General features: G+C 36.3%; 1 protein-coding gene across 1 annotated transcript; it reads left to right on the forward strand.

Annotated features, from left to right (window-relative positions):
* The first annotated feature begins 8,154 nt into the window (after positions 1–8,154).
* On the forward strand, positions 8,155–14,357 carry LOC121728687 (uncharacterized oxidoreductase YrbE-like). Its single transcript, XM_042116917.1, has 7 exons — positions 8,155–8,221; positions 8,457–8,558; positions 12,219–12,470; positions 12,615–12,922; positions 13,524–13,763; positions 13,926–14,081; positions 14,177–14,357. Exons 2-7 carry the CDS (start codon positions 8,479–8,481, stop codon positions 14,314–14,316), a joined length of 1,176 nt encoding a protein of 391 aa, XP_041972851.1. The 5' UTR covers positions 8,155–8,221; positions 8,457–8,478; the 3' UTR covers positions 14,317–14,357.

A 14,357-nucleotide genomic window follows, 5' to 3' on the forward strand; every position in this document is an offset into this window, starting at 1 on the left:
ATAAAAAACTTGTAAATAAGTTATAATAACATAATATATATATATATTTGGCAACTTTTTTTAGAATCTCGGGGGGGGGGGGGGGGGGGCAGCTGCCCCTCCCTGCCCCCCCCCCCCCTGGCGACGCCCTTGCTTCCATTTAAAGCACGGACGATACAAAAGTTAGGTTAGGGACCCTAACCTAACTAAGCTTCGCAGATATTATGCACTAATTATTATATATATTTTGCACACTAAACATATATGATTTAGTCCTTGTTGTCTAAAATATATTTATAATTTACCTAAATAAGCAATTTTCTGAATATATTTTCTATTTCAAAACTTAAAAATGGCTGCAGTTTCTGAACCCACCGCTAAAATAAGAAACGCTCTTATTATTTTTTTATCAGCTTTACCTAATGTAAAAAACCTACTAGGCCTCCATGACGCTCGAGTGACTGCACAAAATATAGCACCCTCCGCTATCCTACTATATAGTAAGATACATTTCTGTCTTGTAAAAATGTTGTTTCCAAGTTTAGTTAGGACTTAGGAGTTAGGACAGTGTACGGTATCTGCAGATCTCTATCCAGTCTAGTTGGTTATCCAATCCACAAGATTAGTAGAGATTACTGGTGTAAAGTAAGAGCATAGTCAGCTGTGCACTGTAAACAAATATATTGCATTATAAAATGACTCCTGCGTAGCCGGCCAGGGTTTTACCAAATCTGGTGTGGGTGGTATTACAAAAGTTATACTGAGCCCACCCTATACCTTATGATAGATAAGGGTTTACCTACTTATTTTACTAATCTAATCTGCGCGAGGTATTATTTTGATCAAAATCACTATGTTGTATAAGCGTAGCTTACTCTATGATAAACTTGTAATACTTCATAGATGTCTATAGGGATACTCGCCTACACGCCTGTATGCACATGTACTCTTTAAAATGTTTCTTCTTTTGATGTAACATATTTTAAAACACGATTCAAGTTTGAGATCCCATACCTGTACTTACGTGAATGTCACAGTGACTAGATAAAAGCCTCTGATGAAGCCGTGTTCGACATTACAGCACCGAAATGAGGTAAGATTGGGACCCTTCTGATTACACAATGTTGGCTTTCATCCCTCGTGCAAGTCGCACTCCGGAAATCTTTTGTGATTCGGCGTTCGGTTATTGTGCCGGCATACTAATATGACGTATCTCGAAGGTGACGCGGCTAAAATTTTGACACGCGCGGACCGCGGGAAAACTCAATCATAAATTCGGTTAACCGAAATGTTGATTGGGTTGGCACTGGCCAGTGGATATGGCGGGAAATATTAATGAGACAGTTTAAGGGTTCCATATGTTAAAGTAGTTTTTGTTATTTTAAGTCTACCACGGTCCACGGTAAATGTTTTACGTTACACGGTAAATATAACGAAAGTAAAGGTAATAAAATGACAAATACTACAACGAAATAAAATAAGAGGAAAAAGAATCATGTATTTGGACGATTTATCATGAAGTCAGTGTAAGAACCCTTCAGAGCATCATGATGCTAATAAAAAAAAGATCGTAGGCTGTGGGATTTGTTCGAGTACGTTGAATCTCGCCCGGCGTGTTTCAGTTTTGATAAGAGCGTGAGGGTATAAAATAAAAGTTCACATCGCGGGGGAAACGTCGGGAATAATATTTGGGATCCGTTTTATTTGACTGCAGACCCTCGGCGAATGGAGACAGAGATTTCCCGAGATAGCCCTATCAAACATTTAAAAGGATAACATCTATAAAAGGACAACACTTAAGAACACTTTCAATAAGTGTCCGACATAATAGAGCCCCATCTGTACACTATTGTGACGTGTTTCACTTTGAATTTATACTTCACGTATTCTCAAAATTATCGTACCTTATTTTGTGTAGGTAAGCATTTTAAGATTATTTGGCAGTAGGGCTCAATTAATTATCATGAGGCTATACCATATTTTATTGTACTTAAAAAAAAATAGCATTTTTTATTGCCCAATTACACTTAAAAAACTAAGAAAGATTAAAGAAATACCTTTACTAGCTCTTTTTTTTTTTTTTATGAAAGAAGGGGGCAAACGAGCAAACGGGTCACCTGGTGGAAAGCAACTTCCGTCGCCCATGGACACTCGCAGCATCAGAAGAGCTGCAGGTGCGTTGCCGGCCTTTTAAGAGGGAATAGGGTAATAGGGGAGGGTAGGGATGGGAAGGGAAGGGAATAGGGGAGGGTAGGGAAGGGAATAGGGTAGGGGATTGGGCCTCCGGTAAACTCACTCACTCGGCGAAACACAGCGCAAGCGCTGTTTCACGCCGGTTTTCTGTGAGAACGTGGTATTTCTCCGGTCGAGCCAGCCCATTCGTGCCGAAGCATGGCTCTCCCACGTATATGCTGCGTATAGCTGCTCATAAAATTACTATCTATTATTTCTAGTCGTACCGAATAACTATTTTGTGGCAAATTTATATATCAATCAGTTCTCTCTTTCGTTCAGCTACTGATGATGATAAAACAGAACAGCGCATAGAAACCTCATTACAAGGAGCTCAAAGCAGATCGTTCGGATATTTAATATTTAATGTGGAAAACACTTTCTTTATCACATCGTTCATACAATATTTATAGATTGTACAAAAGATCACAAAGAAATTCCATTTTGGGGCAAATGCGCAAATAGTTCGACGTTTGAATTTCCCCTGTGTAAATAGTACGTGAGTGTTGCAGGCGAAACATTTCGCATTACGGCCGCCTGCGTTCGCTTTTGATGGCGCTTGTCGCCGTGTAACGTGTTATTGGAAGTGCGCACTAAATTACAACAATCATTGTTTAAGCCGCAGATGGAGACTCGAAAAAACTTCTTTGTATTATAAGAATCACTCGCGATCTTAAAACAGGCCATTTAGCCGAAACTTTTTCGTTTTCGCTTCGTTATAGAATCGCCGATCAAAATGTATGGAATTGACATCAGACGAATCGAACGTGTACGTCATATTAACGAACGCTTATGTCAATTCCATACACTTTCATCGGCGATTCTATAACAAAGCAAAAACGAAAAGATTTTGGCTCATTTTTTTCTGGGTCCTACACCGCCCCTCTTCAGACCTCCAGCGTCCACAAGGTGGCGTTATCGGTCACTTTGGGAAAGACTGCATTAGACCGTAGAAGAGTGAAGACTGGACACATAAAAGCTGTTTCATATTTGGCATTTGTAAAATATTTACGACTAAGCCGTTGCAATATAATATCGCAGACGGGAGAATATCTTAAGGACGTCACCTCGGAAAGTGTCCGGCCACGTCGGCGGCGGCCGAGTGTACATTATGTAGATGAGGCACAGGTGCCAGTTATGTGAGCGCACCGTCTAGAAAAACTTCGCTGAACCAAACGATCTTTACTGTTTCTATTTTATAATTTTCTTATTTATTAGCCGCTATCTGCAGTTGTATTTTCAGTACGTACATAGAAATGAAATGTTTTTGGTCTAGCGACAACGGAATCCTCGTGTTGCAATATCTTAAAAAAATTGAGATACTATCGTATCGTACGGAGTAAATATTGATATACTAGCTAAAAGCCGAGCTTTGTGAGGGCTCGCGTCGTCACACCTTGACTGACTGATAATAACATATTATCTACATATAAATAAAAATAACTATCAAGAGGCATGATATTTTTTCCGTAAAGTCAAAAAAGTGCTCAGGTCGTGGTACACTTTACGGAATAGGTACTAGGTTGGCTTAGTAGTAGGTAGGCTTCACTCGCCCTGATTATATTATATTGTTTTGAGGATTAAATTAATCGATCTACAATCATGAAATTAATCATACTATAGTAAATATTTATGAATATCACTTGAGGATTAGGTCGATAAGAGCGTCATTATGAAACGAATGAGGAATGAGAGTCAGAGAACACTTAAGAGGGCGTAGGAAGCAAAAGTAACGATTTTATAATTCATTTTTATACTTGACTAGCTGTCCCGGTGAACTTCGTATCACTTTAAAACCTTTACTGGACTTCTACAAATATTTTAAGACTAAAATCAGCCCAATCCGTTCAGCCGTTTTCGAGTTTTAACGCGACTAACACATTTGAAAATCCATTTTTATATATAAGATGATAAACCACGAATTGTTTTATTTTTAAAATATACAATGTACATGCGCATGGAAATCTTCAATAATTGTTGTAATCACGAAAAGACCCGAATTTATGAAACGTAAGAGCCCCAAACAATGCACTTGCATTTTGCGCGGCGTTACCATGGTAACGTCCAAGCAACGTCAGGCGCCGCTACGTCGCTGCAAAGCGCTGTTTTTCTTAAAGTTAAGTTTAAAACAGCGCTTGCAGCGACGTCTTTGACGATCGGGAAATACGACCGTTGCCGAAAAATTACGAAAATCCTATGCGCATATATAGAAGAGAATCGCAAAGATGTATAAAATTTTCAGCATTCATGAGAGTCATTTTAATTCCTAATGTATAATAATTCTATAACCGAAGGACATCGTCCTTCTCTCTTCACACTCACGCCCGTCTTTCATATGCCAGGTGAAAAAGGACGACGCGGATTCATCGTCAAATTAGTTTTTTCTCAATAACTCGATGAAGATACAACATTTTAAAAATCCGCTAGGTCGGTTTCTCAATGATATAATCTTATACAATGTGTTAAAATATTAACTTAGTTCAATGCACGCTTATGGCAATAAATGAAAAATTCGTGAAAATTAGATGCATTTTTGTGATTTTTTTCTATCGAGAAAATTACAAGATATCGTGTTTTTGCTCAGATCTAATTTCTGGAAATATAATGTAGTATCTAATTTTAGAAAATGGAACAATTCGGGGCTTATTTTCAAATATAAAAACGAATTATAAAATCAAACATTTTGGGTTAGTCGCCCCCTTAAGAGGATACACCAGGGGCGAGAGAAATTGAAAATAGGTATTTAAAAATGTATTGCTGTCTCACCAATCTCAAGTCTCCCACCGCAGAGCGCGATAGAGACAACACGACAAAAGTTCTAATAAAAGAACAGAAAATCTTCGATTCGTTGTCCGCTGATTGCTTCTCCAAAACTTAACCGATTTAAGTACTTTTTTCATTAAGAATTAAAGCAAGGCTTGAGCTGTGTTCCTATGTTTTATTTTTTTGTATATTTTAGCCAGTTTTGTTTTCTGGGTGTTTGAACACAGAGGAAAATCTTGCAATTTTTTTGGGTTTTTGGACGTTCTTATCTTTTTTAATAATAAAATTATGAAAAAAAAACATAGGGACATTGTATTAGTGGCCGTAAATATTCAGGAAAAAAATTATAACTCTACTAGCATTATCCAGGGAGGAAACAGGGGACAGCGTTTGTATAGAAAAACGACGGTGTGGACTCCTCTTAAACGAGAACTCTACGTCGCGCGTCGGGTGCTTCTACTATTCGGTACGGCGCGGTTTACCTCCGCCGGGGTGCGACTGACGTGTGTTTTATCCCATTAATTAGATACACAATTTAAAGGCTAATTACGTGTAAAATATACACATAATAAATGGGAACGTTTTAGAGTGTACGGTGACAAATATCTCTATTATAAACACGTGTTACAATAAGTAATATAAAATTTATTAAGCCAAATGCTCCATGCTTTATCATTGTTTTCAGCGAAAAGTATAGTAATATTCGATAACATAACGTGGGGTTAATGCCGATAGAGATATCGTTTAATTAGTTATTTTGTCAAAAAGAAAATAACATAATAATTATCTCTGACGTACGTTGATTAACGGCCGTTCCCAATATTTGATCTATCTCTGGTTTTGCCCCACTAGAGATAGGAATAGCTCACATTAGACATTAGAGACATATATTTTATGTCAATTGTGAGCTATTCCTATCTCTAGCAGGGCAAAAGTCAAAACCAGAGATAGATCAAATATTGGGAACGGCCGTAAGAGATATTTGATTATCTTCATGTCAATCTATTTATTGTAATGGGTATATCCCACCAAAACATTAAATGTAAAAAGGAGCCAAGCAAAATATTGCATAGCCATGCAATATATCTATCGTAAAAAGTTTTTAGATCACATTCAAGCCAAGCCTTCAACTTATTTTGTAATTTAAATCAACATTAAGTGAATTTATCAATAGTTTTCTTTATTTTATAATTATTATAGTGGCTCGGCAACGAGCACAAGAAAAACAAATATAAAACTTCATATTTCGTTTAGTTCATACTTACACAAACGGCGTGTTTTTTAGTATGTAACGAGTCGTTAACTAAAGACGCATGTGGACGATGGTACCCAACAAATCCAATCAGTCGCTGATTATTTCTCTAGTGCTCATTGCCAAGCCACTATAATAATTATAAAATAAAGAAAACTGTTGATAAATTCACTGAATGTTGATTTAAATTACAAAATAAGTTGAAGGCTTGGCTTGAATGTGATCTAAAAACTTTTTACGATAGATATATTGCATGGCCATGCAATATTTTGCTTGGCTCCTTTTTACATTTAATGTTTTGGTGGGATTTCATTTCTTTTTTTAAGGTTTCTTTTCTTTTCAGGTCACGTTAAAACTTTTCTGTATTTAGCTTAGCACCCATTCTCTATCTCTAGGTATATAATATTCTAGGTCGTAAAATTAATTTATTGATAATAACAGGTAGGTACTTATACAAACTACTAATTCCATGACGATAGCCCAACAACTTTTGAACTTTGAGGTTATTCGTGCACCGATGTTACTTTCTATTGAGTATTACGACCTATCCCCTTCGATCACTAAGTGATCGAAGCCTATCCCGGATTTTTTTAAACCATACTAATTATACTCCGCAAACAAGCGATACCGCGATATAAAGGGAGTGCTACACCATCTATCGAGCGAGTATGGAGTGTACATCGTAATTCGCAGTTCTGATTTCATTTATATTTTAATCTAATTTATTTATCATAGTTTCAGTGTTAACTTTGTTAACACTATTTTTCCTTTTGTACGTAAAATAATGATTATGAAGTTGAAACTCATTTTTAATGTTCTTGCAAAGCCACAAACATAAAAATCTTTTCTTTTATTTAATAAAGTTTTATTATACTTTTCAGTATTTAGGTTTTCTTGTCCAAAGTATGAAATCGGGAGCCTATTCCTAATGAGTCTAGACTTCGCTGTCTGTCTGTCGTCCGTCCGTGTGTCACGAGGCTAGATCTCGAGAACCGCAATAGCTAGATATTTTAATTTTTTACAAATTATGTACTTTTGTTGTCGCTATAAAAGCTAATAGTCCAACTAAAATAAAATAAATGATTAATCGGGGGTCTCTATATGTATATCGAATACAACAAACACGTTTTTTTGCCCTTTTTTGCTCTATATCCATAATGGTAAAAAAGTTTGAAAATTTCAGAAAATACTTAATTGTATTTCAACTTTAATAATAAGTAATAAAAAGTACATAAACTTGCGATTTAAGGGGGGCTCCCATACAAATTTACGGTACGGAACCCTATGTACGCCAGTCCGACTCGCACTTGGCCAGTTTCATAATTTTTCCTTTCATTGTGGATAACGACCTACCTTGTTTACCGCCAAATTTCAAGGTTCTAAGTCTTGTAGAAGTACCTTAGAATTTTGATGATCTGTCAGTCAGTGAGTGATAAAATGTAGTAACTTTGATCATCCGTAACTATTAAACTATTTATCGAAATGTTATGTAATTTGGAGGTTAAGCTAGTTTTAATACTTGCTCCTAGTCACCGAAATTCTAAATCCCTAGCTTTGTTAACATCGAAGATAAAGGGGGTGTGAAAAAGCCGCGAACCGCTTCGAGAAAAGTATGCTACGGCCGTGCCTTTGCTAAAAAGCTTGGCTGGAGCACTGCCGTGCTCCCAGATTCCGGAAGAGGCACTTCGGAGGCACCAACTACTAAAGAGTAAGAATTATTTATTACTTTTTAGATAATAATTTGGCTATGTTCTAGGTATTATTTAGTTAAGTAGTATACTAGAGTACGGAACCCTACACTAATAAATATACTATTACGTACTTATTATTATTTTACAACTGACCTGTGACAGATACGTTATCTGGTTATGTATTGTATTATAATTCATGTTTTGAACTACATAAGTAGGTATACTGAATGGAGATAACGCGAAGATATATATATAAATAAAGCCGAAGAGTAGATTTATTTACCAGTCTCCCTGCAACTAGAAGGTAGGCTATTGCTATAAAAATATCGTTAATAGTATTAAGTATCTTCTAATATTAAATTAGCGAAAAATACCAAAACAAACACGATTTTTTTAATTCAATTTCTTCATTCGCAAAATTTTTGTTGGTAACGATATTACTAAGTTTATATTAAATTGTCTAATTAAACAGGAAATTACATTTGCCCGAAGAGTAACTATGCTAGTAATATAATATATTATTACATGTATCTGTTCAGTGTTCAGGTTTAAAAGCAAACAATGGCGACCAAGAAGTATGCTGGACCATCCCCTTACAAGCTGGAGGTTACGTATCCCGAAGTCGACTTCCGACACACCGAGTGAGTAGTTCAACTAAACAGTTTTCCTAATTGAAAAATCAAGAGGAAAAAATATAAAATCAATATTTTATTATCATGCTTATTAAAATTTTTACTTATTTAAATTTTTTCGACTTTCTTACGCCGGTTCTTCTCACCAGGTAGTTCCCGATGATGATGATAAATGTGATCTGCATAGTAGCATAATTATTAAAATTTTTAATTATTTAAATTTTTTCGACTTTCTTACGCCGGTTCTTCTCACAAGGTAGTTCCCGAACCGGTGGTAAGTTAAGAGCGGGCTGTCAAAAATATCAAAGCACGCTAGCCCCGCCTACACACCATTCATACATTCCAGAATCGTGCCCCCGGACATTGTGCTTTGCGCTGCAGCTAATAGTGAACAATATCGCGTTACAACGGTTTCCGCATTATAGCACGAAAGTAAAGGTCGCAAGTCCCAAAAATGTTTTTGATGATTACTTAAAAATTAAATACAATACTAATTATTTCCTTTAGCCATTATTTTATAAAGTGTGTGATTGTAGTAGTGCAAGTTATTTAAGGCCCTGTATTCCCAGAAACGGACGATTTTCAAGATTTAAAAGTGACACACACACAGGTTCGGCTGGTACGCTTTCAGTCACACACTTTGCGCCTGCTATTTTATAGTTTTTTGATCGTCGTTTTTTTATACATCAATTAAATCGAGTCAAAAAAACGAATCGCTCTAGATATATTCTTTGTCTTTAATTCAGTGCAAAAATTATCTGAAAATTCCAAATAATTTGGACACAGTATGGACATTTCGTTAAAAGCAGAAGTGAGTTTGGGATTTTTTTCTATCGAGTGGAATTCATGATATTGTGTAATGGAATATAAATTCCACTGTGTCAGATCCTTAACTAATACATATATTTTTTTCAGAATTTAAATTACTATATTTTTGTGTCTAACTCAATAAGTGTAACAGATATTTGTTGAAAAGCCCAGAAAGAATCATAATTTCGAAAAATACAGTGTGTTTGTGTAAACACCGTTATCCTTGAAACCATCAAAATATGAGCTCGTCAAAATGAACAACTTTTTCTATGAGAACAATGCTGGGAACTCAAAAAAATCTGTCTTCATAGCCTAGTAAACGAATGCCCAAAATGGGGGTCTGCTTGGAAAAGTCGAAAGCAGAAATTTTAAATTTGGTACTTTGTTTAGAGTAGTTAGGAGATAAACATACTAAAAGTCCTGACCCCTCCGAGGTGAGCCCGAGGGAGGGGGGGGAAGGGGGGGGGGATAAAGAAGGTTCCGTTTTTTGGTTTTTTGCTTACTCATCAAAAACGGTGCTTCGTACGAAATTCTCTTCTATGACATAATAAAAGCTAATAAAATTCTCTACAACTTCGTCCTTTACACTTTGTCCACACATCTCCAATCATTGCCTCGCTATGAGCTTCTAAAATTGGCCGATTTTTAAAAGTGCGTTTTTTAGGGTTTCGTACCCAAAGGGTAAAAACGGGACCCTATTACTGAGACTTTGATGTCGGTCCGTCTTCCTGACCATCTGTCTGTCCATCTGTCTGTCCATCTGTCTGTCCGTCTGTTTATCCGTCTGTCTGTCCGTCTGTCTGTCCTTCTGTATGTCCGTCTGTCTGTCTCGAGGCTGTAACTCAAGAACGATAATAGCTAGAGTGTTGAAATTTTCAGAGATTATGTATTTCTTTTGCCGCTATAACAATACATACTTAAAAAAAAAAAATATATTGTAGGGGGGCTCTCATACAACAAACTTGATTTTTCTCATACAAAAAACAACAAAATGTTGAATATCGAACCTTTGCCTGATTTTTTCGTTTAATATCACTTAGGAGAAATTGTTTCTAATTAGCAAAACTAGCGTATGGTGCAATAATAAAGGGTATATTTTTATTTTTTAGGAAAATAAAACACTCTGTATTAATGCACCATTTGCTAGTATTGCTTATTATAAACAAATTCTCCAAGGTAACGATGTACGGTTAAATCCAGGAAAGGTTAGATTTTTAATGTTTTATTGTTTTTCCATTCATTTCTTAAAAATATGATACAATCTACGAATAATAAAAACTAAGGAAAAGTAACTCAGTCAAAAAACATGCTCCACAATACTTGTCAAAAAAGTGTACCTTAGGTACACATTTAAATACATTTGCAATATTTAGATGACCTTGAGCGGTACTAGGCTGACGTTACATGACAGATCAAAAGGAACCAAATTTAAAAACGGTAATAGTATGGGAGTTACGATTCCTTAGTTTTTATTATTCGTAGGATACAATATACTAAAATACAACACTTTTCTCAAGTTTGCCATATACAATTACTTTCCAGAAGTCATTCCTTACCAGCAACACTATAAATTGATGCAATAATATAGGGTGTTTTTATGTGATTTTTTCTTACCTTTATTTTTTTCTCCCATGGCTTAGAGATTTTTTGTCATTATTGTCACGGACGTAATTGTTGTCAATAAAATGTTCAACTTTTCAAGACCTTTCATTTGGTGTATGTCTCAAAGTGCTACATTAGTTTGGATGATATGCCCCTCCTTCTTTAAAAATTAATTATTAATTATTTATTTTATTTAAAATTTATTTTTAATTTTTAAAGTATAAATATAACTAAGTATTTTGTAATGATTTCAGCCTACCTTATGCCATGATAGATATCGAGCAAAAATTGCAAAAAAAATCAAGTTTGTTGTATGAGAGCCACCTTAAAATATTAAATTTCTTTTGTATTTAGTATTTATTGTTATAGCGGCAATAGAAATACATAATCTCTGAAAATTTCAACTCTCTAGCTATTATCGTTCTTGAGCCATAGCCGGAGACAGACAGACGGACAGACAGAAGGACAGACAGACGGACAAACAGACGGACAAATAGACGGACAGACAGAAGATCAGGAAGACGGACATACATTAAAGTCTCAGTATAAGGTCCCGTTTTTACCCTTTGGGTACGAAACCCTAAAAAACACACTCGGCCAATTTTAGAAGCTCATAGCGAGGCAATAATTAGAGATAGATACAAAGTGTAAAGGACAAAGTTGTAGAGAATTTAATTAACTTTTTTTATGTAGTACAAGAGAATTTCGTACGAAGCACCGTTTATGATATTGACATTGGTATTCATCTATTTCAGTGAAAACCTAATAAGAAATGCCAAGCGGCTTGACATAACATAGATTTAGTAGTTAAAAAGTGCAATGGATCACAATTAACACTATTTTATCGAATAAAATGGTAGAAAATTTTTTCATTCCGTCATAACTTTTTACTTACAGGATATATTTTTTGGTTGCGGTCCAGTTATGATGGTTCCGTATTTAGCAGACCATTACGTAAATGTTATTGGTTGTGGACATACATAATGGTAAAAAACATGACTTTTCATTCAGCCATAACTTTTCACTGACAGGGTATTTTTGATTGCGGTCTGGTTATAATTATTGAGTATTTAGTAGACAATTTTACCATATAGGTCTCGTTAGTGGTGGAAATTTGGACCAGACTCCATACATTTAAAAACATACTCCTTTCTATGGGAACATAACTATGTTCCCATAGAAATTCGTTTATCGCGCACTGTACGTACGGGGCCAACATTTAGTTTACAAATATTTATCAATACTAATATTTACTAGGTACCTGAACAATGTCAACACAAACACAATGGGTAGGGCCAAAAAAGCACCAGTCGTTGGTGCCATGTTCGGGCTCGGTCGCGCCGGCTCCATCCATTTGGCGAGCATCATCAACAACCCTCGCATCACACTAAAGTACATCGTCGACGACCGCAAGGAGAAGTTTGCGGACCTCAAGTCCTACTGGAACCTCAGCGATGACGTCACCTTTCTGACGTCTAAGGAGAGCGATCGCGTCTTCAAGGACAAAGCGTGAGTATACCGACTTTGATCTTGTCATTTCATTTTTACCATTGCCTTTTTTGAATCTCTATATTCTATCGATAAGATATTTTGATACAACATTACTACAAACGGGTTGTTCCATACAATTAAGTGTAATTAAATTGATTTCAGCGTCAACGCCGTGTTCGTTGGCTCCCCGACATTCACACACCACGATATCGTCGTCAACGCGATCGCTAACAACAAAGATGTTTTCTGTGAGAAACCCATCGCTGAAAGTATCGAAGATACGAAAAAGTGTTACGACACAGCCAAGGCTAAGGGACGAGTCCTGTTTGCCGCCTTCAACCGCAGGTTCGATCCGGCATACAGATCTCTGAAGGAACAAGTCAGGAAGGGAGCCGTTGGTCACGTCCAAATTCTCAAAGTTACAGCAAGAGACTCTCCATTGCCTTCTGTTGAATACTTAAAGACTTCAGGTAATTGAGTTAATAAAAAATGTTGCTGTAGTTTTTTGTTGTTGTGTAAATTACATGTAATTCTTTATGCTAAAAGATTCTTCTAGCTGCGTTATAGTCAGGGAGCCCTAGAACATTTTTTTTTGATTACTATCAAGCTAATTTTTTGTGAGTAGCCGTTTTAGCCGGTTCTGTAATCAACAAAACTTGGTTGAATACAGTAACCTAAAACGGAACCCTAACCAGCAGATTTTTTGTATATTGGTAGGTTAATAGTATAATTTAAGAGTAACATTGTCCTACAAATAGAACAATCCATATTTTAGGAACATCAAATCTCAGTATAAAATCCTTTCTATCTCTGTTAGCTACCACTTTCAAGATTTTTCGCGGATAAAATTAATGTTGTTTGTCTTATCAAAATGAAGCTACTCACAAAAAATTGGCTTGATAGTAATAAAAAAAAAATGTTCTAGGGCTCCCTGACTATTATGGTTCCGAACCGCTGCCACACTAGTGTCTGTAATCTTCTCTTCCTCTTTTTTCTTTTGTAGCCTTTGAAAAATACACTTCCTGTGTTTTTACTTAAAAAAAAAAAACAACTTGGAATTATTACTTGCAGGTGGCGTTTTCCATGACTGCTTGGTGCACGATTTTGATATGTCGTGCTGGGTTTTGGGAGAGTTGCCTGTCCGCGTGCAAGCGACGGCCTCGGCTTTGATTCCGGAAATCAAGGCCATCGATGACTTCGACACCATTGCCTTCCTCCTGACCTTCCCGTCTGGCGCTGTAGCCATCGGAGACAACAGCAGATTCAGTGCCTACGGGTACGACCAAAGACTCGAAGTCTTCGGAAACAAAGGTTCGGACGAGTAAAATGATGAATTACAATATTATTGACTAAGTATAATGTAACCGAATGCAACAGTCAATATAAATAAAAAAAGAGCTAGTGCTATTTTTTATCACTGCATTGCATTAGACAACATTTATACAGAATTAAAACTGGATGTATGTATTACAGGTATGATTAAGGTTGAAAACGAGAGACCAGCTCACTCCACGGAAACGGTCATTGGACAAGAAGGCATTAAGCTGAACCCCATTTACTACTCCTTCCCCTCGCGCTACAAGATCGCGTACCAAAACGAACTTGAACATTTCTTGGATGTTGTTCAGTGTACGTATAAATTTTTAGACTATTATAAGTCATATTATTATGCTACTTGACTGACGTTTTATAATAATATTTTACGATTTTTTATCCACTTTTAGATGGTGAACCCATGGACGTCACCAGCTGGCAAACCCTGGCCGTGAGCAAGATCGCCACGGCTGCTGAGCAGAGCGCCCGCACCGGCAAGACTGTAGAACTCGACTGGACCAAAGACGACATTCCCGCCATTTACTCTTAAAAGATAATAAAAAAGGAACTCGAAATATATTTTTATTTTAT

This window comes from Aricia agestis, chromosome 7 (genome assembly GCF_905147365.1).
Source record: "Aricia agestis chromosome 7, ilAriAges1.1, whole genome shotgun sequence".
In the NCBI taxonomy this organism is placed as follows: domain Eukaryota; kingdom Metazoa; phylum Arthropoda; class Insecta; order Lepidoptera; family Lycaenidae; genus Aricia; species Aricia agestis.